Source organism: Notolepis coatsorum (assembly GCF_963971535.1).
Source record: "Notolepis coatsorum genome assembly, chromosome: 6".
Lineage (NCBI taxonomy): Eukaryota > Metazoa > Chordata > Actinopteri > Aulopiformes > Paralepididae > Notolepis > Notolepis coatsorum.
In genome coordinates, this window is record NC_140170.1 from 164,532,926 (window position 1) to 164,553,185 (window position 20,260).

The 20,260-nt window shown below is 44.7% G+C and overlaps 1 protein-coding gene across 1 annotated transcript in view; it reads left to right on the top strand.

Annotated features, from left to right (window-relative positions):
- The window catches only part of slc25a26 (solute carrier family 25 member 26), a 188,893-nt gene that overhangs the window by 38,002 nt on the left and 130,631 nt on the right, over positions 1–20,260 (top strand). The window contains exons 4-5 of the mRNA XM_084316643.1: positions 1,396–1,500; positions 5,654–5,701. Of these exons, the coding sequence (XP_084172769.1) occupies positions 1,396–1,500; positions 5,654–5,701 (153 nt within the window). The remainder of the gene's footprint in view (positions 1–1,395; positions 1,501–5,653; positions 5,702–20,260) is intronic.

Genomic DNA, 20,260 nt, shown 5'->3' on the forward strand with positions numbered 1-20,260 from the left:
ACATACTTGGCAGGATTTTGTCTTTGTGTGTGCCTGGAGCCGGCGGATGTTGAAGAGGCTACCATCAAGGCGGTATTCCACATGGACACCGTCTTCATGTCCCATGGCTCGGCGGAAGAGGCAGGTGACGGCAGAGAGGAGGAGATTAAAGAGCACCGGAGCCAAGACACAGCCCTGCTTCACCCCAACATTAACCTTAAAGGATTCTGACTGGAGTTCACCCGTCTGGACTCTGGCTTGCATCCCGTCATGCAGCTTCTGAAGGATGGAGAGAAACTTGGGTGGTACCCCAAGTTTGTTGACTAATTTAATCTATTGAACTGTAGTTGTTATCAATAACCTACCTGTATAAATAAAAGTAAAAACATAACACACACATAAGTAACATGACATCTAGGGAAGCAATTCACCTACCGAAATTCCGAGGCTTCTACCTCCTCTGATGTCGCGCACGCACACACACACGCACGCACGCACGCACACACACACGCAGAGAGAGACGGCTCCCTCCCCCGAGAGCCCCCACCCGTCCCAGCTCAGTGTTCTCTCTCTGTCGCTCTCTGTCATCATGAGCATGGCTATTTTAGCTAGCTAGCCGCTAACGTTAGTTTACCACGTAAATGAATGACTTAACTGTCTAGGATGCAAAGCACTTTCACTTTTCACTGCACATAGAAACAGTGGGAGCATTTCGGGACATATGCGACCAAAAATTCGCAATTTCGAGCCCTTTAGGTTTTCCTAGTCAAGGAATCAAATAGTCTGCTATGGCTGCATGCGTGGCGCTAACGTTATTGTTTTAAAATGCGCAACTGTCGGAAAAACATGGCATCGATAAGAAGAATCGATAGTCACGGAGGCATGCAATTCCAGGAATCGGACAATTAGGAACCGGTTCTCGATTCCCATCCCTAGGCATGGAAGACTCATGCTGTCTCTGGGTCAGCTGCACTGAGAGCAGGAGTCAGCATGGAAGACATATGCGTGGCTGAATCAGGGTCGTCTCTGTCAGGTCTTATCTGAGGGACATCTCAGCCCTTCCTTCACTCACTGCTGTGTTACACTCAGTGAGGAGTGAGGACGTGATGTGTTGATATGTCAGGAGCCGATGGCTTTGAAGCTGCATGCTAATTCATATAAGTAGAGATATAGGCATATGTATTGTTTTTCATTGTAGATGAGTATGGATACTCTTCTGTGTGTGTGTGTGTGTGTGTGTGTGTGTGTGTGTGTGTGTGTGTGTGTGTGTGTGTGTGTGTGTGTGTGTGTGTGCGTGTGTGCGTGTGTCTGGGGCTTCAGGCTGGGCTACTCTACCACACAAAATATGCTTGTGCTTGAATATGCAGCCTTTATATTTCTGTTTGTCACATGTTGATGTCTCTATCCGTCCTGTAGGTGGCGTGTTTGATCCGAGTGCCCACTGAGGTGGTGAAACAGAGGACCCAGGCCTCTCCCTCCTCCACCACCTACCAGATGCTGCTGTCCACACTCAGGACAGAGGTACACTACACTACATTATACTATTACACTATACTATACTACGCTATACTATTACACTATACTATTACATTATACTATTACATTATACTATTACGCTATACTATTACATTATACTATTACACTATACTATTACACTATACTATACTACACTACATTATACTATTACAATATACTATACTACGCTACACTATTACGCTATACTATTACACTATACTATTACACTATACTACACTACATTATACTATTACACTATACTACATTATACTATTACACTATACTATACTACGCTTTACTATTACACTATACTACACTATACTACATTATACTATTACACTATACTACACTATACAACATTATACTATTACATTATACTATACTATTACACTATACTATACTACATTATACTATTACACTACTACACGCCACTATACTATTACACTATACTACACTACATTATACTATTACACTATACTAATATACTACACAAAACTACACTACATTATACTATTATACTATACTAAACTACACTACACTACATTACATTATACTATTACACTATACTAAACTACACTACACTACATTATACTATTACACTATACTAAACTACACTACATTATACTATTACACTATACTATACTAAACTACACTACACTACATTATACTATAATATATTACACTAAACTACACTAAATTATACTATTACACTATACTACACTACATTATACTATTACAATACTACACACAACTACACTACACTACATTATACTATTACACTATACTACACTAAACTACACTACACTACGCTACATTATACTCCGGCATTAAAGCGTTCCGTCTTGAGGCGGATTTCCGTCAATTTGATTATATTTATATAATATTTATATTTATAAAAAAAAATATATATATATTTAAATATGAAGTTTGCCAATAGGGATGTATCAGTAGTATTGGCAGTGGTAGTAGTCGTAATTGTAATCCAGTCTATTTTTTTATTTTCAAAAAAATAAACTAGTTGAACACAGGTAACCACTTTTGCTTAATTTCTTTGATGGCTCAAATGTATGCTCTAATGTCTAGTCGATTTTGTTCATCATAGATCTAGCCTCTTAATTTTGCTCTCAAAGTGCACCAGATTGATGCATTTAACTTTAAAAAATGTCCTGGGGGGGCATGCCCACCGGACCCCCCTAGAGGGGCCGAGGTTCACCCACCATCACAGTCTCACTAAATCCTGTGGGAAACAGTGAGGATTCAAATTTTTTTTTACGGCTGTGGGTAGGGCGTTCCACATTGTTGTGGCATAATTGCGAAACGTGTTTAGTCCCTTGTTTGTATGATAACAAGCCTTTTAGTTCATGGTTCAAAGTAATGGGAAAAGGGTGCTAGCTCGCCATCAATCAGAAGCTAGCCACAATACTTGCATTCACGCTCTCCAGCACACAGCCTCCCTGCCTGGCACAAAAACCACAACAGTAGGGTCTATAGTCACAGTCAGGACAGTAGGCTCTACAAGTAGGCTCCCTTAAAACGCTAACGCTATTAAAAAAAAATACAGTGGAGGTTAAAATAAGAATATGACTTGGCCTGAAAAAAAGTTCAGTCAGGAGATTTTTTTGCTTTAATCCCTGTACATTATGCTATACTATATTACCACTTATGGCTCCTTGATTATTTTTGGTCAATATTGATATCACAATTATTTAACATGATTACTCATTGACATTGGAAACATCATGCATTTATTGAACTTAATTTATTTATATTAGGGCTGTCAAAGTTAATGCTTTAACTTGAGATTAATTAAAATTATTTAAAGCATTGAAATAAATTAATCTAGATTAATCTATGGAGTGAAAAATCTTCAACGTTCTGAACTTTCAGCAGTATATTTGCTTGTTATTTTTTTGCATCGACTCATGCACATTTTTGAAAATCATCTGACATGAAGATGGAACACATTTGTGTTGTTAATATGATTTATATAACTTTTTTTTTGTTTTTAGTTCATACAAGATTATCGTCCTCTAAGCCAATCTGCACTTTAACATAGGCCTGGGTTGTTTTTATTTCTGTTAGTGCCGCGGATATAAGAAAGAGGTCTAGCTGAGTCAATGTTGATGTTTTTGTTGAACGTTTGTATTTCACAGGGGAGAAACTGTATTCAAAGAAAGCTATTAAAATAGTCTTTGAATCTAAATATACTTTCTTTGTGTTGATTTTACATTAATTCCATGATTTCACTCAAGTAAATATCTGTTACAAGCTTCAGTCTTAAGTAGAAAAATGCTATTTTTAATCTAGAATAATTACAGAAAATTGTGATATTAATTAGTAAAACATTTTTAATCTATTGACGGCACTAATTTATATATTTTTTTTTATATAATTCAACTGAAAAACAAAAACATGACCTGGCTCAAAGGTTTGACCTGGTTTAAAAACAGCCGTACTACCACTAAACACACTACTACTACATGCATTGTGCCGATGCAGATATTTAAAATACAGCCAATATTGTCGATCCAATATTATGATTCCTACCACACTATTGAAAAGAGGCAAATTACTGCTTTATAATATTCTATTCGTCTAGACCAACAGCCAGCTTTGTTCCATTGAATATCATTGGATATCATTGAATATCATGCGTCATCTGTTTGATACCCTGAAACAAGGCCATTGGAGAGTGTCACTAGCTATACATTCTACATTTGATGAAAAATATCACTTAAATGCATACTAACGTTCTAAGTAATGGTGAGGATTGGTAGTTGGTATCGAACAACATTTAAAGGTTTAAGTCTTAGTCCAATGCACACAGTGGGCAATTTTTGCCAGGCGACTGGTGTATCATTTGTAATATAAATAAATGTATCAATACATTCATTGATCAATAAAATTTATTATTACCATGCTACTTATGTTAATTATTAATTAACAGGAACAATTTAAATAAATAACGTTAGTTTGAGAAGGGAGCTCTCCTCTGATAATAATAATAGCTTCATTTTATATAGTGCCTTTCAAAAGACCCAAGGTCGCTTTACATAGGGGAAAAAAATAACAAAAGTAACAAACATAGTGGACAGACACAACATACAAAGTGAGAAATTAGAGGTAAAAGGCCAAGTTGAAGAGGTGGGTTTTGAGACGTTTTTTGAGTCCAGAGTTGGAGCGTTGCGGAGTTCTGCGGGGAGGGAGTTCCAGAGGGTGGGAGCTGCCACACTGAACGATCTGTCCCCGAAGGTCCGCAGTCTGGTTCGGGGGATGGAGAGCTGACCAGTGTCCGTGGATTGCAGGGACCGTGACTGAGTGTAGGGGTGGAGGAGGTCAGCGAGGTACTGAGGTGCCAGAGTGTGGAGGGATTTGTAGGTGAGCAGGAGGGTTTTGTAGGTGATGCAGGATTTGATGGGGAGCCAGTGGAGGTGGATGAGGGTGGGGGTGATGTGCTGCCAGCGTTTGGTGCGGGTTAGAACCCTGGCAGCTGAATTTTGAACATATTGGAGCCTGTCCAGGGTTTTGCTTGGGACCCTGGACAGGACCCCGTTGCAGTAGTCCAGGCGGGAGGTGACAAAGGCATGGATGAGGGTCTCAGCTGTGGAGACGCAAAGTGATGGTCGGAGTCTGGAGATATTTCTAGGATGGAAGAAGGCGGATTTGGTGACGGAACTGACATGGGCTTGGTAGGAGAGGGTGGAGTCCAGGATAACGCCCAGGTTGCGGAGCTTTGGGGAAGGGCTGATGGAGCAGCCGTCTATGTCCAGCGTGAGATCTCCAACCTTCCGGAGCAGGGCCTTGGGTGCCACAACCATGAGCTCAGTTTTATTGTTGTTCAGTTTGAGAAGGGTTAGATGACATCCAGGTTTTTATTTCATGAAGGCAGTTGACGAGGGAGCGTGGGGGGAGCTGCGTGGATGGTTTGGTGGAGAGTTAGAGTTGTGTGTCGTCGGCGTAGGAGTGGAAGCTGAGGCCATGGCGGCGGATGATCTGACCGATGGGGAGCATGTAAATGGTGTCCCAGTAACATTACATCCTCGCCGGTTTGGCTTTAGTATTTTTCTGATTTACCAGAAATGCGGCCTGTGCTTTGGACTTTAGACTGATAACATGTGCTTAATCTGTGTCATACATTTTCTGTTCCCTCTCTCTGCAGGGTGTCAGAGGCTTATATCGAGGATACACAAGTACAGTTATTAGAGAGGTAAGACTAATGCCTGACACACATACACTTGTTCTGTTCTGTTTAAGAACAAAGGATAAGAACCTGATGACTGACTAGTCCTACTAGTACAGTACCTACTGGTACAAGCTTCAAAATGCCTTCCTACTTAACGTGTTGCTTGTGTCTTCACGTACAGTACTGGTACAAACTTCAAAATGCCTTCCTACGAAACATAATTGCCTGTGTCTTCACATACAGTACTGGTACAAACTTCAAAATGCCTTCCTATGAAACATAATTGCCTGTGTCTTCACATACAGTACTGGTACAAACTTCAAAATGCCTTCCTACGAAACATAATTGCTTGTGTCTTCACATACAGTACTGGTACAAACTTCAAAATGCCTTTCTACGAAACATAATTGCCTGTGTCTTCACGTACAGGACGCAGTCAGTAGACATCAAGCTCAAGTGTTGATACTTGGGACAATTATTTGAGTCCTTGAGGACGATGTGTGGAATTCTTCTGACAAGCTGAGACGAGGGAGGGACATCGAGCCTCCCTCCTGTTTCCATCGTAATCATTCTGATTTCTCCCGGGCTCTTATTTAGATTGGAAATAATTGATGTGTAAGCATTCTCGATGCTTCCTCGCTTCTCATCCCCGTTCAGTGACTTGCCTCGAGACCATCTCCCATCTATCGGAATTCCATCTGATTAATTAATGCAATCAGCGGCGGGATAAATGCAAAACAAAACGAGGATAAAGGAGCGCCGGGCCGCTCTCCCTCGATGACAGCTTCACCCTTTTGTGATGAAACGGCCGATCCGCCTCTTTGATTCATTATGTTGCGTTTAATTGCACCTGTAGTGCGTCGGCGATACCAAACGATCCCAGCCGGTGGACATTTACACCTCTCTCTCTCTCTCTGTGAGGTTTGGTTTACCCCCCCCCCCCCCCCCCCCCCTCTCTCTCTCGCTGAGGTTTGGTTTACCCCCCCCCCCCCCTCTCTCTCTCTCTCTGTGAGGTTTGGTTTACCCCCCCCTCACGTATGACATGTCTGTCGGATTGGAGAAAGAAAACAAGAGAATGAAGAGAAGAGGGGAATAAAAGAAATAAGTCTATGAAGGTGACTCTTCTTTCCCTTTTTTTGGGTGGGGGTGTAATCTAGTTCCCTGTGCTCGGCTGTACTTATTTTCTGCCTCACTAAATCCATGTTATTCACGCAAATTCCATCTGGACAGACGGTGGAGAGAGAGAGAGAGAGAGAGAGGGGGGGGGGGGGGGGGGGTACAAAAAAAAAGGACAACAAGACTGTGATTTCTCCGAGGGGCTGTGAATAAATGAATACATTTGGAGGCTGGCGTGCGGCCCGTGTGCATACTAACACCGCAGGATGAAAGGAGGCGGCGGGCAGGTTGGGGATAGGCGGCGCGGGGAAACGGCGGAGCAGCGTCCACGACGATTGGCTTTGACGTGTGTCAGGAAGGTAATTCATTTTCTTCCCGGGGCCGCGTCGCTATCCGCCTATCTCACCCCCCCCCCCCCCTCCATTGGCCGAGCGACCCTGTCAAGATAAGTTTGTTTACATGATGTGGCATAGCCCCCCCCCCCTCCTCACTGTCCCACTAATTGGGGTCCTCTCCATGCTGTGTATTCATTAGGCTGCCTTCAGAAGGCATTTATGATTGGCTCTGATTGTCACTCCTGCGCGGGACGGAAGGAGGCTCAGAAAGGAGGCTCGACTCGCTTCGGAACTTGAAATCGGATGTTTTTTCCTTTTTGTTTTTCTTTTGCCTAATTGAATAAATGTAGTATGGGAATTTGTTTCAGTAACGATGACATGTCAACAACTTGCAATGTTCCATTGTGAAACAACAGACAGAGCAGAGAGACAGAACAATGAACAGTAGAGCTTTATAGGGCGTTATCGAGAGATTTATTTACATTTACATTATGCATTACATTTACATTAAGTCATTGTATCCAAAGCGACTTACAAGTTTTGTACAACAAGACAGCAGGAAGTTCAACTCTTATCAAAAGTTATTCAAAGTATTATAGAGCTTCATATGGAGTTATAGAGCGGCATAGAGCTTTATAGAGCACTGCATCTACTCTTGAGTTGAACGGTTGAAGCTCATCCCTCTTCTCTTTACAGTTTTAGCCTAGACCACTGCACTTCTGCGTTACATTGAGCTCATGGAGAGAGCGGGGGAAGAAAATGAATGAATGTGGATGAGAGCTGTGACATTAAGTGCTTGTAGCTATGGCTGTGGGGACATGATCCAATAGACTTTTATACGCCCGAGAATCCTGATTACGGAGTGAGCAGTCCCAAATCGACCGGCACTTTCTCGGCCGAGCAATAGTCACTTTTTTCTGCACCCATTCTCGAACTACGCATGCGCATATTGCCCACGGAGTCCCTGGATTTCTAGGTTTATCAATCTGCGCATGCAGAGATCGGGAGTAGATGCGGAAAGGTGACTATCGCTAGAAAGTGCAGATTGACTTGGGATTGGTCTCTGTGTTCAGGAGACTCCGGCGTATAAAAGTCTATTGGATCATGTCTCCCGCACCCCCACAGCCGTACCTACAACCACTTAATATCAAGGCTCTCCACATTCATTAATCCCCCCCGCTCTCTCTCCCATGATTTCAGAATGTCGGAAGTGTTGCGGTGGTCGATTAGTGACCTGCTGTGATCTCACTGTCCCTGCCAACTCTATTTAATGCTTTGTATGCATTGCATTATATACTCTAATCTGTAAATAACCTGAGGATTCTGAGGGTTAAGTCAACAGTTCTCATTGTCTTTTGGAAGGGATCAACACAGAGTTCAGAGAGTCTCCACACAGACTGGTGAGGTGAAGGGATCAACACAGAGTTCAGAGAGTCTCCACACAGACTGGTGAGGTGAAGGGATCAACACAGAGTTCAGAGAGTCTCCACACAGACTGGTGAGGTGAAGGGATCAACACAGAGTTCAGAGAGTCTCCACACAGACTGGTGAGGTGAAGGGATCAACACAGAGTTCAGAGAGTCTCCACACAGACTGGTGAGGTGAAGGGATCAACACAGAGTTCAGAGAGTCTCCACACAGACTGGTGAGGTGAAGGGATCAACACAGAGTTCAGAGAGTCTCTCCACACAGACTGGTGAGGTGAAGGGATCAACACAGAGTTCAGAGAGTCTCCACACAGACTGGTGAGGTGAAGGGATCAACACAGAGTTCAGAGAGTCTCCACACAGACTGGTGAGGTGAAGGGATCAACACAGAGTTCAGAGAGTCTCCACACAGACTGGTGAGGTGAAGCTAGGGGTGGGAATCGCCAGAGACCTCGCGATACGATCGCGATACTTGAGCCGCGATACGATAGTATCGCGATACTCGATATATCGCGAATATTGCGATTTATTTTTATTAATTTTATCAACTTTTTTATAAAAAAAATTTAACTGCAAAGTAAAACTGTCAACATGTTTTATCTAATAAAATAAAGTTCAGTCTGTTCATCTCACTTCAATAATTTTTATTGCAGAACATGGTATTTTCTCAAGCAGACGGATGTAAACACTGTAATCTGTGTTGCATGTACCTGACAAACTGAACTGTTTGTATTAGTCATATTCCAACTTAACTGAATGCACATGTGTGTGTGTGGACTACTGTACTATTACAGTTATTGAAATGAACAATGCAACTTCCTTATACAAATTTTTTATTTGAATTTTTTTTATTTTTATGAATAATTAAATATCGATACTTGGCGTCCCTGTATCGATACAGTATCGCCACGCAAAGTATCGCGAATCTACTACGTATCGATTTTTCCCCCCACCCCTAGGTGAAGCCGCTCCTGAAATACAGTAGAGTGACCCTTTTCTATCCCAAGTCTCCTTTCAAATCCTCCAGCCGAGCCTTTTTGCCTGCTTTTCTGGGAAAGATTGACAAATGCGTTATTGCTGCCACCACTGGTCGGCAATAAAACACATTACTATCTGTTATGGGAACAGGGGAACGGGACCCGTAAAAGCAACACAACAGATTCAAAGGGAAACCCACCAACCGGCGTGTATTTATTTACAAAATAGCGAAACAAACGACGGCGGTGTAGTGTGTGAAGGCGGAAGCCTGGAATATGATGTATGTAATTAATCAATGTGTCTGTATGCTGGGGACTATGTGAGTGGGTTTAACAATGTAAATGGGGTCTTACCGTGTTGCATTTATGTGGTGCGCCAAGGCATTCAAAAGAAACAACTCCTGGGAATGGTCGGGGTCCGGGGTCTGAATACGAGGGGGGCAGGCGAGAAGAGAGAGAAAAACGGGGGAAAGCGAGTGGGTCGAAAAATACCGGGGAGTCGAGGAAAGTGAAAGAAACTAGCGTGGGATGGTACGGGAACGGCGTCCCCACACTAGACAAAAGAGAGGACACAATGAAGGTTATTCAACCAGCCGGTAAATACAAATACGAATCAAAACAAAATGAAGGTTAGTCAACCGGCCAGTAAATGCAAATACGAATCAAAACAGGCATTGAGACAAAATAGTCAAAAGGTATGACGGAACCTACTGTTCCTGATAGAACAAACTGGGGTTGTCCTCAGGGCAGGTCAGCATTTATATATTATATATTATTCGGCAGCTGGCAGGGAGACAGGAGTCCTGATTGGTGATTGGCACCAGGTGCCTCGCTGAGAACTCCTGAGGCAGCGCGTGTGTGGAGGTGGTGTAACAGTGTCAGGTGACCTCCGGGGGGAGCTCCTGAGGCAGTGCGTGTGTCGAGGTGGTGTAACAGCGACAGGTGACCTCCGGGGGAGCTCCTGAGGCAGCGCTCGTGTCGAGGTGGTGTAACAGCGACAGGTGACCTCCGGGGGGAGCTCCTGAGGCAGCGCGTGTGTCGAGGTGGTGTAACAGCGACAGGTGACCTCCGGGGGGAGCTCCTGAGGCAGCGCGTGTGTCGAGGTGGTGTAACAGCGACAGGTGACCTCCGGGGGGAGCTACTGAGGCAGCGCGTGTGTCGAGGTGGTGTAACAGCGACAGGTGACCTCCGGGGGGAGCTCCTGAGGCTGGGGCTCCTGCTCTGATGCAGCCCTCACAACACTATCACTGTTAAGTTAACCTGTCCGGTCAAGGTGCTGATCTCAGACCAGTGGTGGCAGTGCTGAGCGTTCGTCGACCGGAGGATTTGAAAGGAGACGTTTGGAGAGAAAAGGGTCATTTTAAGACTTTTTGACTTAGCCCTCAGAATCCGCGGTGGTTGGCTATAGAATATAGAATATAAATAAAGTAATTATCAAATCTCTTAACTTGGAATATACCTGTACACCCCTCTGTATTACTGCTGAATGATGTTTTTGAGTGTGCAGTACATCCACAGCTAAAGAGATTGGTTTTATCGGGTATCACAGTGGCTAAAAAGCTGATAGCATCACGATGGTTCCAACCGGAAAAAATTTGCCGAAAGGTCTGGATTATTACATATCTCGATGTGATCTATCAAGAAATATCTACAGCAAGAATTTTGGGTCTCAATGAATCCAAAATGACATTGTGGTTAGAAGTGGTGGAGAAAATAAAAGCTAGCATATAATGGTAATGTCTGGTTAGGAGCGAGGGAAAATGGATGGATTATCCAATGGTGGTCCGGGAGGGGGGGGTACGAGCTAGAGCATATGTGTGTAGGTTTTTAGATAACAGGTATTAAGGGTATATGCTATATAAGACCATTAACTAAAATGTGATTTCATTGGATGTGCACTGTCAACTAATGCTTGTATATCTTATCGTGTGTTGTCATGTTTGTTTATGTGTTTGTTTAAAAAATAATAAAAAAAATAAAATACAGAATATATAATATAATTGGTTATAGAACACATACAAGGCTCCTCAACAGAGCTACTGTATGTCCACTCTGTGGCTCCAGCTCAGCACAGCCAACTTATATGTTTACTTTTTAAATCGCCTTTAAATCGTCGCCACAAGACTATTGAATAATAGGCATAAAAGCCTTTTCTGTTTTTGCGCCACATTAATCTTCCCCCGCGGTTCGACCCTTTTCCTCACAAGAAACTAAAGTTCTTTGCTGAGTCGGCAGTCGGCACACATGTCAGGTTCCAGCTGGACGGAGCGTGAGATCAATGAGATTGAGAATGTGTTGAATAAAGCCGGCGTGTGAAAAATTACTTTATTAGCCTCTGGACAAAAAGAGGAGACTCGGGTTAAACGTCAATAAAGCCTCGGTCGAATACTCTGTTATGGATTCCCGCGAGAGATTGTGCTCCTTTTGTTCCATATCTCAAGGATAAAACTGTGTATATTATCGAGGGGCCATGACCTAATTCTGTGTCGACATTCAACCAGTAAATCATAAGTACTCGTTGTCTCACTGTATGCAAATACATTACGGTAAGATTTTTAATTGGCGACTCTGTGTTACAGTCTTCTCTCTGTGTTTGTCTTGGCTTATTCCCCAGTTCCATGTTTTTAAGTAATCCCCACCCTCCCTTTTTTTCATTTTAGATTTTTGGGACAGTACCACTTTCGTGCACTAGAGGGCAGACTAAGATTATCACTCACTCTCAATGTACCTCGTTCCCCTCCTCCTCCTCCTCCTCCTCCCTCTCATCTCCCCTCTCTGCCTCCTCCACACGCCTCACCAAACCGGCTCTATGACATTTATGAGCAGCAATCACCCTGATGAAATTGATAGCTTTTTTTTCCCTTCTCCTCCACATGGCAGAAGTGAATAACCTCCCCCCTCTCCTTTTTGTTTTGTTTTGATTGAGTGTCTATTTCTCACAGCCGAACTGCTCAGATGTGATCTAAGGTTTGATCTCGACTGCACCAATTTGCAGTGTGAGTAATGAGTCGCTGTGCGCTTATTAAATGGCCATTTAGTCATTTGGCAGGACGGGGTGTTTTCTGGAGAGGCAGGTGTACGAGTGATGCAACCAGAGCGTCCTCTGATTGACTGCAGTACCACTGCTCTCACTATTCAGGCCCAGTCGCTGTTTCTTTTGCTTAATCTCACTCTTGCTCTCTCCTTTCGCTATCTCTCTCTCTCTCGCTCTCTCTCTCTCTCTCTCTCTCTCTCTCTCTCTCTCTCTCTCTCTCTCTCTCTCTCTCTGTATCCCTCTACTTTGTGGGGCCTCTAAGTTGAGGAGGCAGAAATGTGGAAAGTGAGGTGATGTGAGAGGAGGTGAGGTGATGTGAGAGGAGGTGAGGTGAGAGGAGGTGAGGTGATGTGAGGTGATGTTAGAGGAGGTGAGGTGATGTGAGAGGAGGTGAGGTGATGTGAGAGGAGGTGATGTTAGAGGAGGTGAGGTGATGTTAGAGGAGGTGAGGTGAGAGGAGGTGAGGTGATGTGAGAGGAGGTGAGGTGATGTGAGGTGATGTTAGAGGAGGTGAGGTGATGTGAGAGGAGGTGAGGTGATGTGAGAGGAGGTGATGTGAGAGGAGGTGAGGTGATGTGAGAGGAGGTGAGGTGATGTTAGAGGAGGGGATGTGATGTGAGAGGAGGTGAGGTGATGTGAGGTGAGGTGAGGTGATGTTAGAGGAGGTGATGTGAGAGGAGGTGAGGTGATGTGAGAGGAGGTGAGGTGATGTTAGAGGAGGGGATGTGATGTGAGAGGAGGTGAGGTGATGTGAGGTGAGAGGAGGTGATGTTAGAGGAGGTGAGGTGATGTGAGAGGAGGGGATGTGAGGTGAGGTGAGAGGAGGTGATGTTAGAGGAGGTGAGGTGATGTGAGGTGAGGGGATGTTAGAGGAGGTGAGGTGATGTGAGAGGAGGGGATGTGAGGTGAGGTGAGGTGATGTGAGAGGAGGGGATGTGAGGTGAGGTGAGAGGAGGTGATGTTAGAGGAGGTGAGGTGATGTGAGAGGAGGGGATGTTAGAGGAGGTGATGTGATGTGAGAGGAGGTGAGGTGATGTGAGAGGAGGTGAGGTGATGTGAGAGGAGGTGAGGTGATGTTAGAGGAGGTGAGGTGATGTGAGAGGAGGTGAGGTGATGTGAGAGGAGGTGATGTTAGAGGAGGTGAGGTGATGTGAGAGGAGGTGATGTGAGAGGAGGTGATGTGAGAGGAGGTGAGGTGATGTGAGAGGAGGTGAGGTGATGTTAGAGGATGGGATGTGATGTGAGAGGAGGTGAGGTGATGTGAGGTGAGGTGAGGTGATGTTAGAGGAGGTGATGTGAGGTGAGGTGAGAGGAGGTGATGTTAGAGGAGGTGAGGTGATGTGAGAGGAGGTGAGGTGATGTGAGAGGAGGTGAGGTGATGTGAGAGGAGGTGAGGTGATGTGAGAGGAGGTGAGGTGATGTGAGAGGAGGTGAGGTGATGTGAGAGGAGGTGAGGTGATGTGAGAGGAGGTGAGGTGATGTTAGAGGAGGTGAGGTGATGTGAGAGGAGGTGAGGTGATGTGAGAGGAGGTGATGTTAGAGGAGGTGAGGTGATGTGAGAGGAGGTGATGTGAGAGGAGGTGATGTGAGAGGAGGTGATGTGAGAGGAGGTGATGTGAGAGGAGGTGAGGTGATGTGAGAGGAGGTGAGGTGATGTGAGGTGATGTTAGAGGAGGTGAGGTGATGTTAGAGGAGGTGAGGTGATGTTAGAGGAGGTGAGGTGATGTTAGAGGAGGTGAGGTGATGTGAGAGGAGGTGAGGTGAGAGGAGGTGATGTGAGATGATGTGATGTGAGAGGAGGTGAGGTGATGTGAGAGGAGGTGAGGTGATGTGAGAGGAGGTGATGTTAGAGGAGGTGAGGTGATGTGAGAGGAGGTGATGTTAGAGGAGGTGAGGTGAGAGGAGGTGATGTGAGATGATGTGATGTGAGAGGAGGTGAGGTGAGAGGAGGTGAGGTGAGAGGAGGTGATGTGAGATGATGTGATGTGAGAGGAGGTGAGGTGAGAGGAGGTGATGTTAGAGGAGGTGATGTGAGGTGATGTGAGGTGATGTGAGAGGAGGTGAGGTGATGTGAGAGGTGATGTGAGAGGAGGTGAGGTGAGGTTAGAGGAGGTGATGTGAGAGGAGGTGAGGTGATGTGAGAGGTGATGTGAGAGGAGGTGAGGTGAGGTTAGAGGAGGTGATGTGAGAGGAGGTGAGGTGATGTGAGAGGAGGTGAGGTGAGAGGAGGTGAGGTGAGGTTAGAAGAGGTAATAATAATAACTGGACTTTGGAGAAGTCTTTATTTGGCTATGCAGGCAGGCACACATGCGATGGGCGGCACACACACAGGAACACACACACATGCAATTGTTGGGTCGCCGATGTGATTGAGTCTCTGCGGTTGACCCATCCCATTGTCCTTCCCCCCCCCAAGGGCAGCCGGGAGCAGCTAGGGGCTGCTGAGTGACATGAAGGAAGTAAAAACACAAACAAGTATATTTTCACTTCATGGGGAATTAAGCCATTAATGGGCAGGTTGCACTGTCCTCAGATCAGCTTGTAGCGTCGTCATTCACAAGAGAGACGGTCTGGTAAATTGTCTCCTGGCCCTCCCCACCCCACCTCACTCTCTCTCTCTCTCTCTCTCTTTCTTTCCTCCCATCTCTCTCTCTATAAGGCCGTTTGGCCCTAAGGGCCTACATGTAACCCCCACCCCAATTTGTTTGAATTCCCTGCTTGTTTACCTTGCTGCTCCGCTTCAGTCACACTGCATTCTGTTGCTAACAGGTGGAACAGTGTGTGTCTATCTTTCTCTGTGTGTGTGTGTGTGTGTGTGTGTGTGTGTGTGTGTGTGTGTGTGTGTGTGTGTGTGTGTGTGTGTGTGTGTGTGTGTGTGTGTGTGTGTGTGTGTGTGTGTGTGTGTGTGTGTGTGTGTGTGTGTGTGTGTGTGTGTGTGTGTGTGTGTGTGTGTGTGTGTGTGTGTGTGTGTGTGTGTGCGTGCATGCCTGTGTGTGTGTGTGCGCGCATTTGTACGTGGCATGTAAGAGCAGTGCGGCCACGCGTATAATTGCAACCAGTTGTTTGTGTATGTGTGTGTGTGTATGTGTGCTTGAGATTTTGCACATACATCCATTAGTGTGTGTGTGTGTGTGTGTGTGTGTTTATCTGCTTCCATGCACCAATAGCGGCGTTCTTGTTCACTGTTATGTGAAGGCTTGGCGCACGACCCTTCCATGGCCCTTCGGAGAGGAGCCACTTTCCTGTGTGACGGGAGAGCGGCTCTGAGGAGAATCACTCTCATATCCTGTACCGGTGTTCGCTGATCCATACCGCCTGCTGTTTATACACCCTCATATGAGAGAGAGAGAGAGAGAGAGAGAGAGAGAGAGAGAGAGAGAGGGAGAAGAGGGAGAAGAGAGATGGAGAGGGAGGGGGAGGGAGAGGGAGAGGGAGAGGGAGAGAGACACTTTGCCTATGGAAGGGGTAGGGTTAGCTGGGCCCGTGGGGCTGGATGGTGGTAGCCTCCTCCTGCTTTGTGTTAAGAGTCAAAGCCTGATAGAAGGAGTTAGTCTCGAGAGCCACGTGAGGATTGTCAGACCAGCCTCGACATCTTCAACCGCTTAAAACTGGAGAAAAACGAGATGGGGGGGGGGGGGGGGGGGGTGTCGGTTAATCACGCTAAAAAGAGCTCCCTGAAAAGAGAAAAAAGATTCAATCAAGATCTAAAAGAGAAATTGTTGAAAGTGGACCTTTCCCCCCCCCCTTTTGTGTCTGTTTCACGTTGGCCTGTTGTGATTCCCTCTTGTATGCAAATGACGCTGTGAACCAATCAAAATGAATCGCTGTCATTACTTTGCAAGAGTTGCAAGTGAATGTTTTGACAACTCGCGCTACTGCGGCTAATCTGTGTGTTTTGACTGTGATCAATGGGCAGAACTACTACGGGCCTGGGAAACCTGTTGACCTCTGACCTCGACATGACACGCACCGATTCCATGAAGTGAGAGGTGTGTGTGTGTGTGTGCGTGCCTGTATGAAAATGAGCAGTAATAACTGGGGGAGAGGTTAGACCCTCCTTCTCTCCGTGTTTCAGCCATCTGTGTTTTCAGGAGCATTGCCTGATGTCAGCGCATATTTAGAGCATCAGCCGTGCAAAGTAGACAACCTGGACGGGCAGGATGGAGACGGCCAGCGGGTTGTCCTGCCAAAGAAACCTGTCCCTCAGCAGCTCTGTCCTCTGGCGTCCAGAGAGACGGTGGCGGAGACCTGCTGCACCACATGATGATCTACGGGCTCATGACTGACTCCCACCAGATGCATCCCCTTGTCTCTCTCTCAGCCATGTTACCGTCTCGTAAGAGACAAACTAGTTAACACATTCGGGGCCATTGGGATTAGACGGGCCCCCACTCTATGAGGCCAGTTTTTCATTACAAGTTTTCACTGTGCGTGACGTTGTTTGTAGAGCTAAATCTATATTTTATATTATTGCTATGTGTCCATTGTCATTGTCAATTGACAGTATACACACCTTCCCTTCAATATGCCATAAAGAAATATTTTTTTCATCAATACGTTTCCGTTTTATAACATATGAATGTTATGTCGGAATGGTCTGGGGTAATTCCTGCAAAGCTAGTTATAAGGGCGCTAAGCTAATACCGTTAAATCGATTGGCGTTTCGGCCCTACACAAGCTAGAGTTAAAAATCTAAATGCATATGATCGGTATCATGTTCCACCATGAATGCATGAAAGGGGGGGGGGGGGGGGGAAGTCGTTTCTGATTATTGATTACCAATAACGGCATTCGTTATTGCAACATCATACGCTGACCGGGTGGATGGCTATGAGAACAAGGCCCGATCAGGCTGAAATTGACGTCAAATCGCTCTTACCTGTGGCCGGTTGGATTCCAAAAAGAATTTCCCAGTTATTTGATCGCCATCTGGTAGATCGATATGTCCATTGGCTGATGCTATATTCCTTTACTGCATACTGAATTCGGCGTCGCAAAAAATATTCCAGGCGATCTGGTGAAGCCATACCTTTAGGCTAACAGAAAAGCTAACCCGGAGCGAAAAAAAAGTGACACCCGGTCTGCAACAGGGGAAACTGCATTCTCGAGACAGCGCCAATACCAGGATCTGGCCGGTACTGTACTTTCGGAGTCCCAATATGCCTTTTCCAGCCAAAATACAGCTCCGTGACAACATCCGGGATATTAAAATGGAATAAAAGCAAAAACTAGTTTACCACGTATATATACATGGTTGGCCTTCAACGGTCGGCTCCCAAACACGTTGTGGAGCCGACCGTAGCTGTTGTGGGAAATACGCTCAGCGTCTTCTCCAGAGTCAGACAGGAAGATGGAAAAAATCCCAGAATTCAGATTGTAAAGTTAAATCGATTCACAAAGTGATATTTCATACAGATATTTCATACAGTGTGTTTATTGAATGAATGAATGAACAAATTAAGTTAATTTTTTGGTCTTGTTTACAGATAAATCAAAAACACACTTGTGTGGACATACAAAAAAAATTATCTAAAGTCTAAAAATCTATTTCTTAAAATGTTCTAACTTATAAAGTTGACATTTTCTCATGACTGTAGACTATGAATCGTTAGCTCACCAACAAGATTAGCCAAGCAGAAAGAATGATATATAAACTTTGTAACAATAAAGTTAATAGCAATGTAAAATCGATTCTATCAAATTGCCTAGATAATCGGAATTAATCGAGAATCGATTACAAATAGAATTGTGTCCCTGCGATTCCAAATCGCAATCGAAATCTGATATTCTCAAAGAATCCCGCCCCCCCCCCCCCCCCCCCCCACAAAACACCCCCTCTCTCTTTCTCGACACATGCGCCGATCTCCGTTTCCAATTTGTCTATTCTATTTGACACACGTAGTGGATATTCACGTCAGTTTGATAAAAAAACACATGAAACGACGATCATCATCAGTGAATATTGGCCTGGTTTGGGATGTTAACAGCCTGAGCAGACCCCGGGTCAGAAGAGCGATGGCCTGTCTGAGCCATAGAAGTGTGTGTGTGTGTGTGTGTGTGTGTGTGCGCGCGCGCGCGTGCGTGTCAGAGTGAGACCGCAGCAGGACAAACAGCCCCCTCCCCCTGACTGTCTGGATCAGCCGTCGGATTGGCTCCCGTTCTCAACGAAGGGGCCGCACCTGTCCGTCACATTATGGATGGGTGCGTGTGTGCTTGTTGTTTGCGTGTGTGCTTACGCCTCTGTATATCAGGAACCGTCACCCACATCACAGGTGTGTGTGCGTGCGTGCTCACACACACATCTGCGTACCGTATCTTCATGTCTCCGTTTCTCTGTAGTTCATCATGTGTTCATGTCAGGATGGCGGCCTGCATGTCCCGCGCTCCCCTCACAGACGCTCCCCGTGGGATGATGTGCGTTGGCAGGTGCTGCCGCGTGGCTTCTGCTGCAGACCTGCCCTGGATCAACAAGCTCCCCCTATTGATGACTTGCACAGTTGGCCACTTGGCGGACGGGCTTGATGAGTTAGTCGCAGTGCAGACAGACCCTCCCGTCTCTTTGCCCCGGGACTGGGGGAGGAATGGGATTACATGTAAAGGGATCAAGTAATCTGACAAAGCAGAAACTTTTTAGAAATGGCTGATCACTTGTTGGATCACGGATCACTGAAAGGGAACAAATACATTTTAACCCTTTCACTACCACCCTATATAGGGTTAACCCTTTCACTACCACACTACCAACAGTTTAACCTTCTGTAGTGTGGTATTGAAAGAGTTAACCTTCTGTAGTGAAAGGTTAACCTTCTGTAGTGTGGTAGTGAAATGGTTAACCTTATGTAGTGTAGTGAAAGGGTTAACCTTCTGTAGTGTGGTAGTGAAATGGTTAACCTTATGTAGTGTAGTGAAACGGTTAACCTTCTGTAGTGTGGTAGTGAATGCATTAACCCTTTGCAGTGTGGTAGTGAAAGCATTAACCATCTTTAGTGGTAGTGAAAGCATTAACCATCTTTAGTGTGGTTTGATTTGATTTGATTTGATATTTTTTATTTTCGTGTCTTACATACAGATGTATGCCCAGCCCATATGGGCTTACAAGACACATAACAATAAGTATATAATAATATACTTTACCAATTACTTAACAAATTACATAGACCAAGATGGCCATAAAAAAAGAAAAATACAAGAAAATACAATAAAACGTAATATAACACAAGCTGTACTCAATGTAAATAAACAGAAAAACAGAAAAACAAGGTGAATTCAAATACATTAAAAAAAAAGCATTAACCCTTTGTAGTGTGGTAGTGAAAGCGTTAACCCTTTGTAGTGTGTTAGTGAAAGCGTTAACCTTTTGTAGTGTGGTAGTGAAAGGGTTAATCATGAATACTGTAGCTATACTATAACATACGTTTACACAACTTAAAGTAATAGTTGGCAACTGTTGTAGATAATAATAAAACCATTCAAATGACATATCCTATATATTATATAGGCAAAGTCATCCAATGGATTTGGATTACATTACTGATTAAAATTCAAGTTTTGTTTTATTTGTCACATAAGGTACATAATAATAATACATTCGATTTATAAGGTACATGTACATTACAGTGTAATGCTTGGCTCTGTATGAGCCTCCTGAGATTGTGCTTCATACAGTACAAAGGAAAAGAATAAACACCAAACAC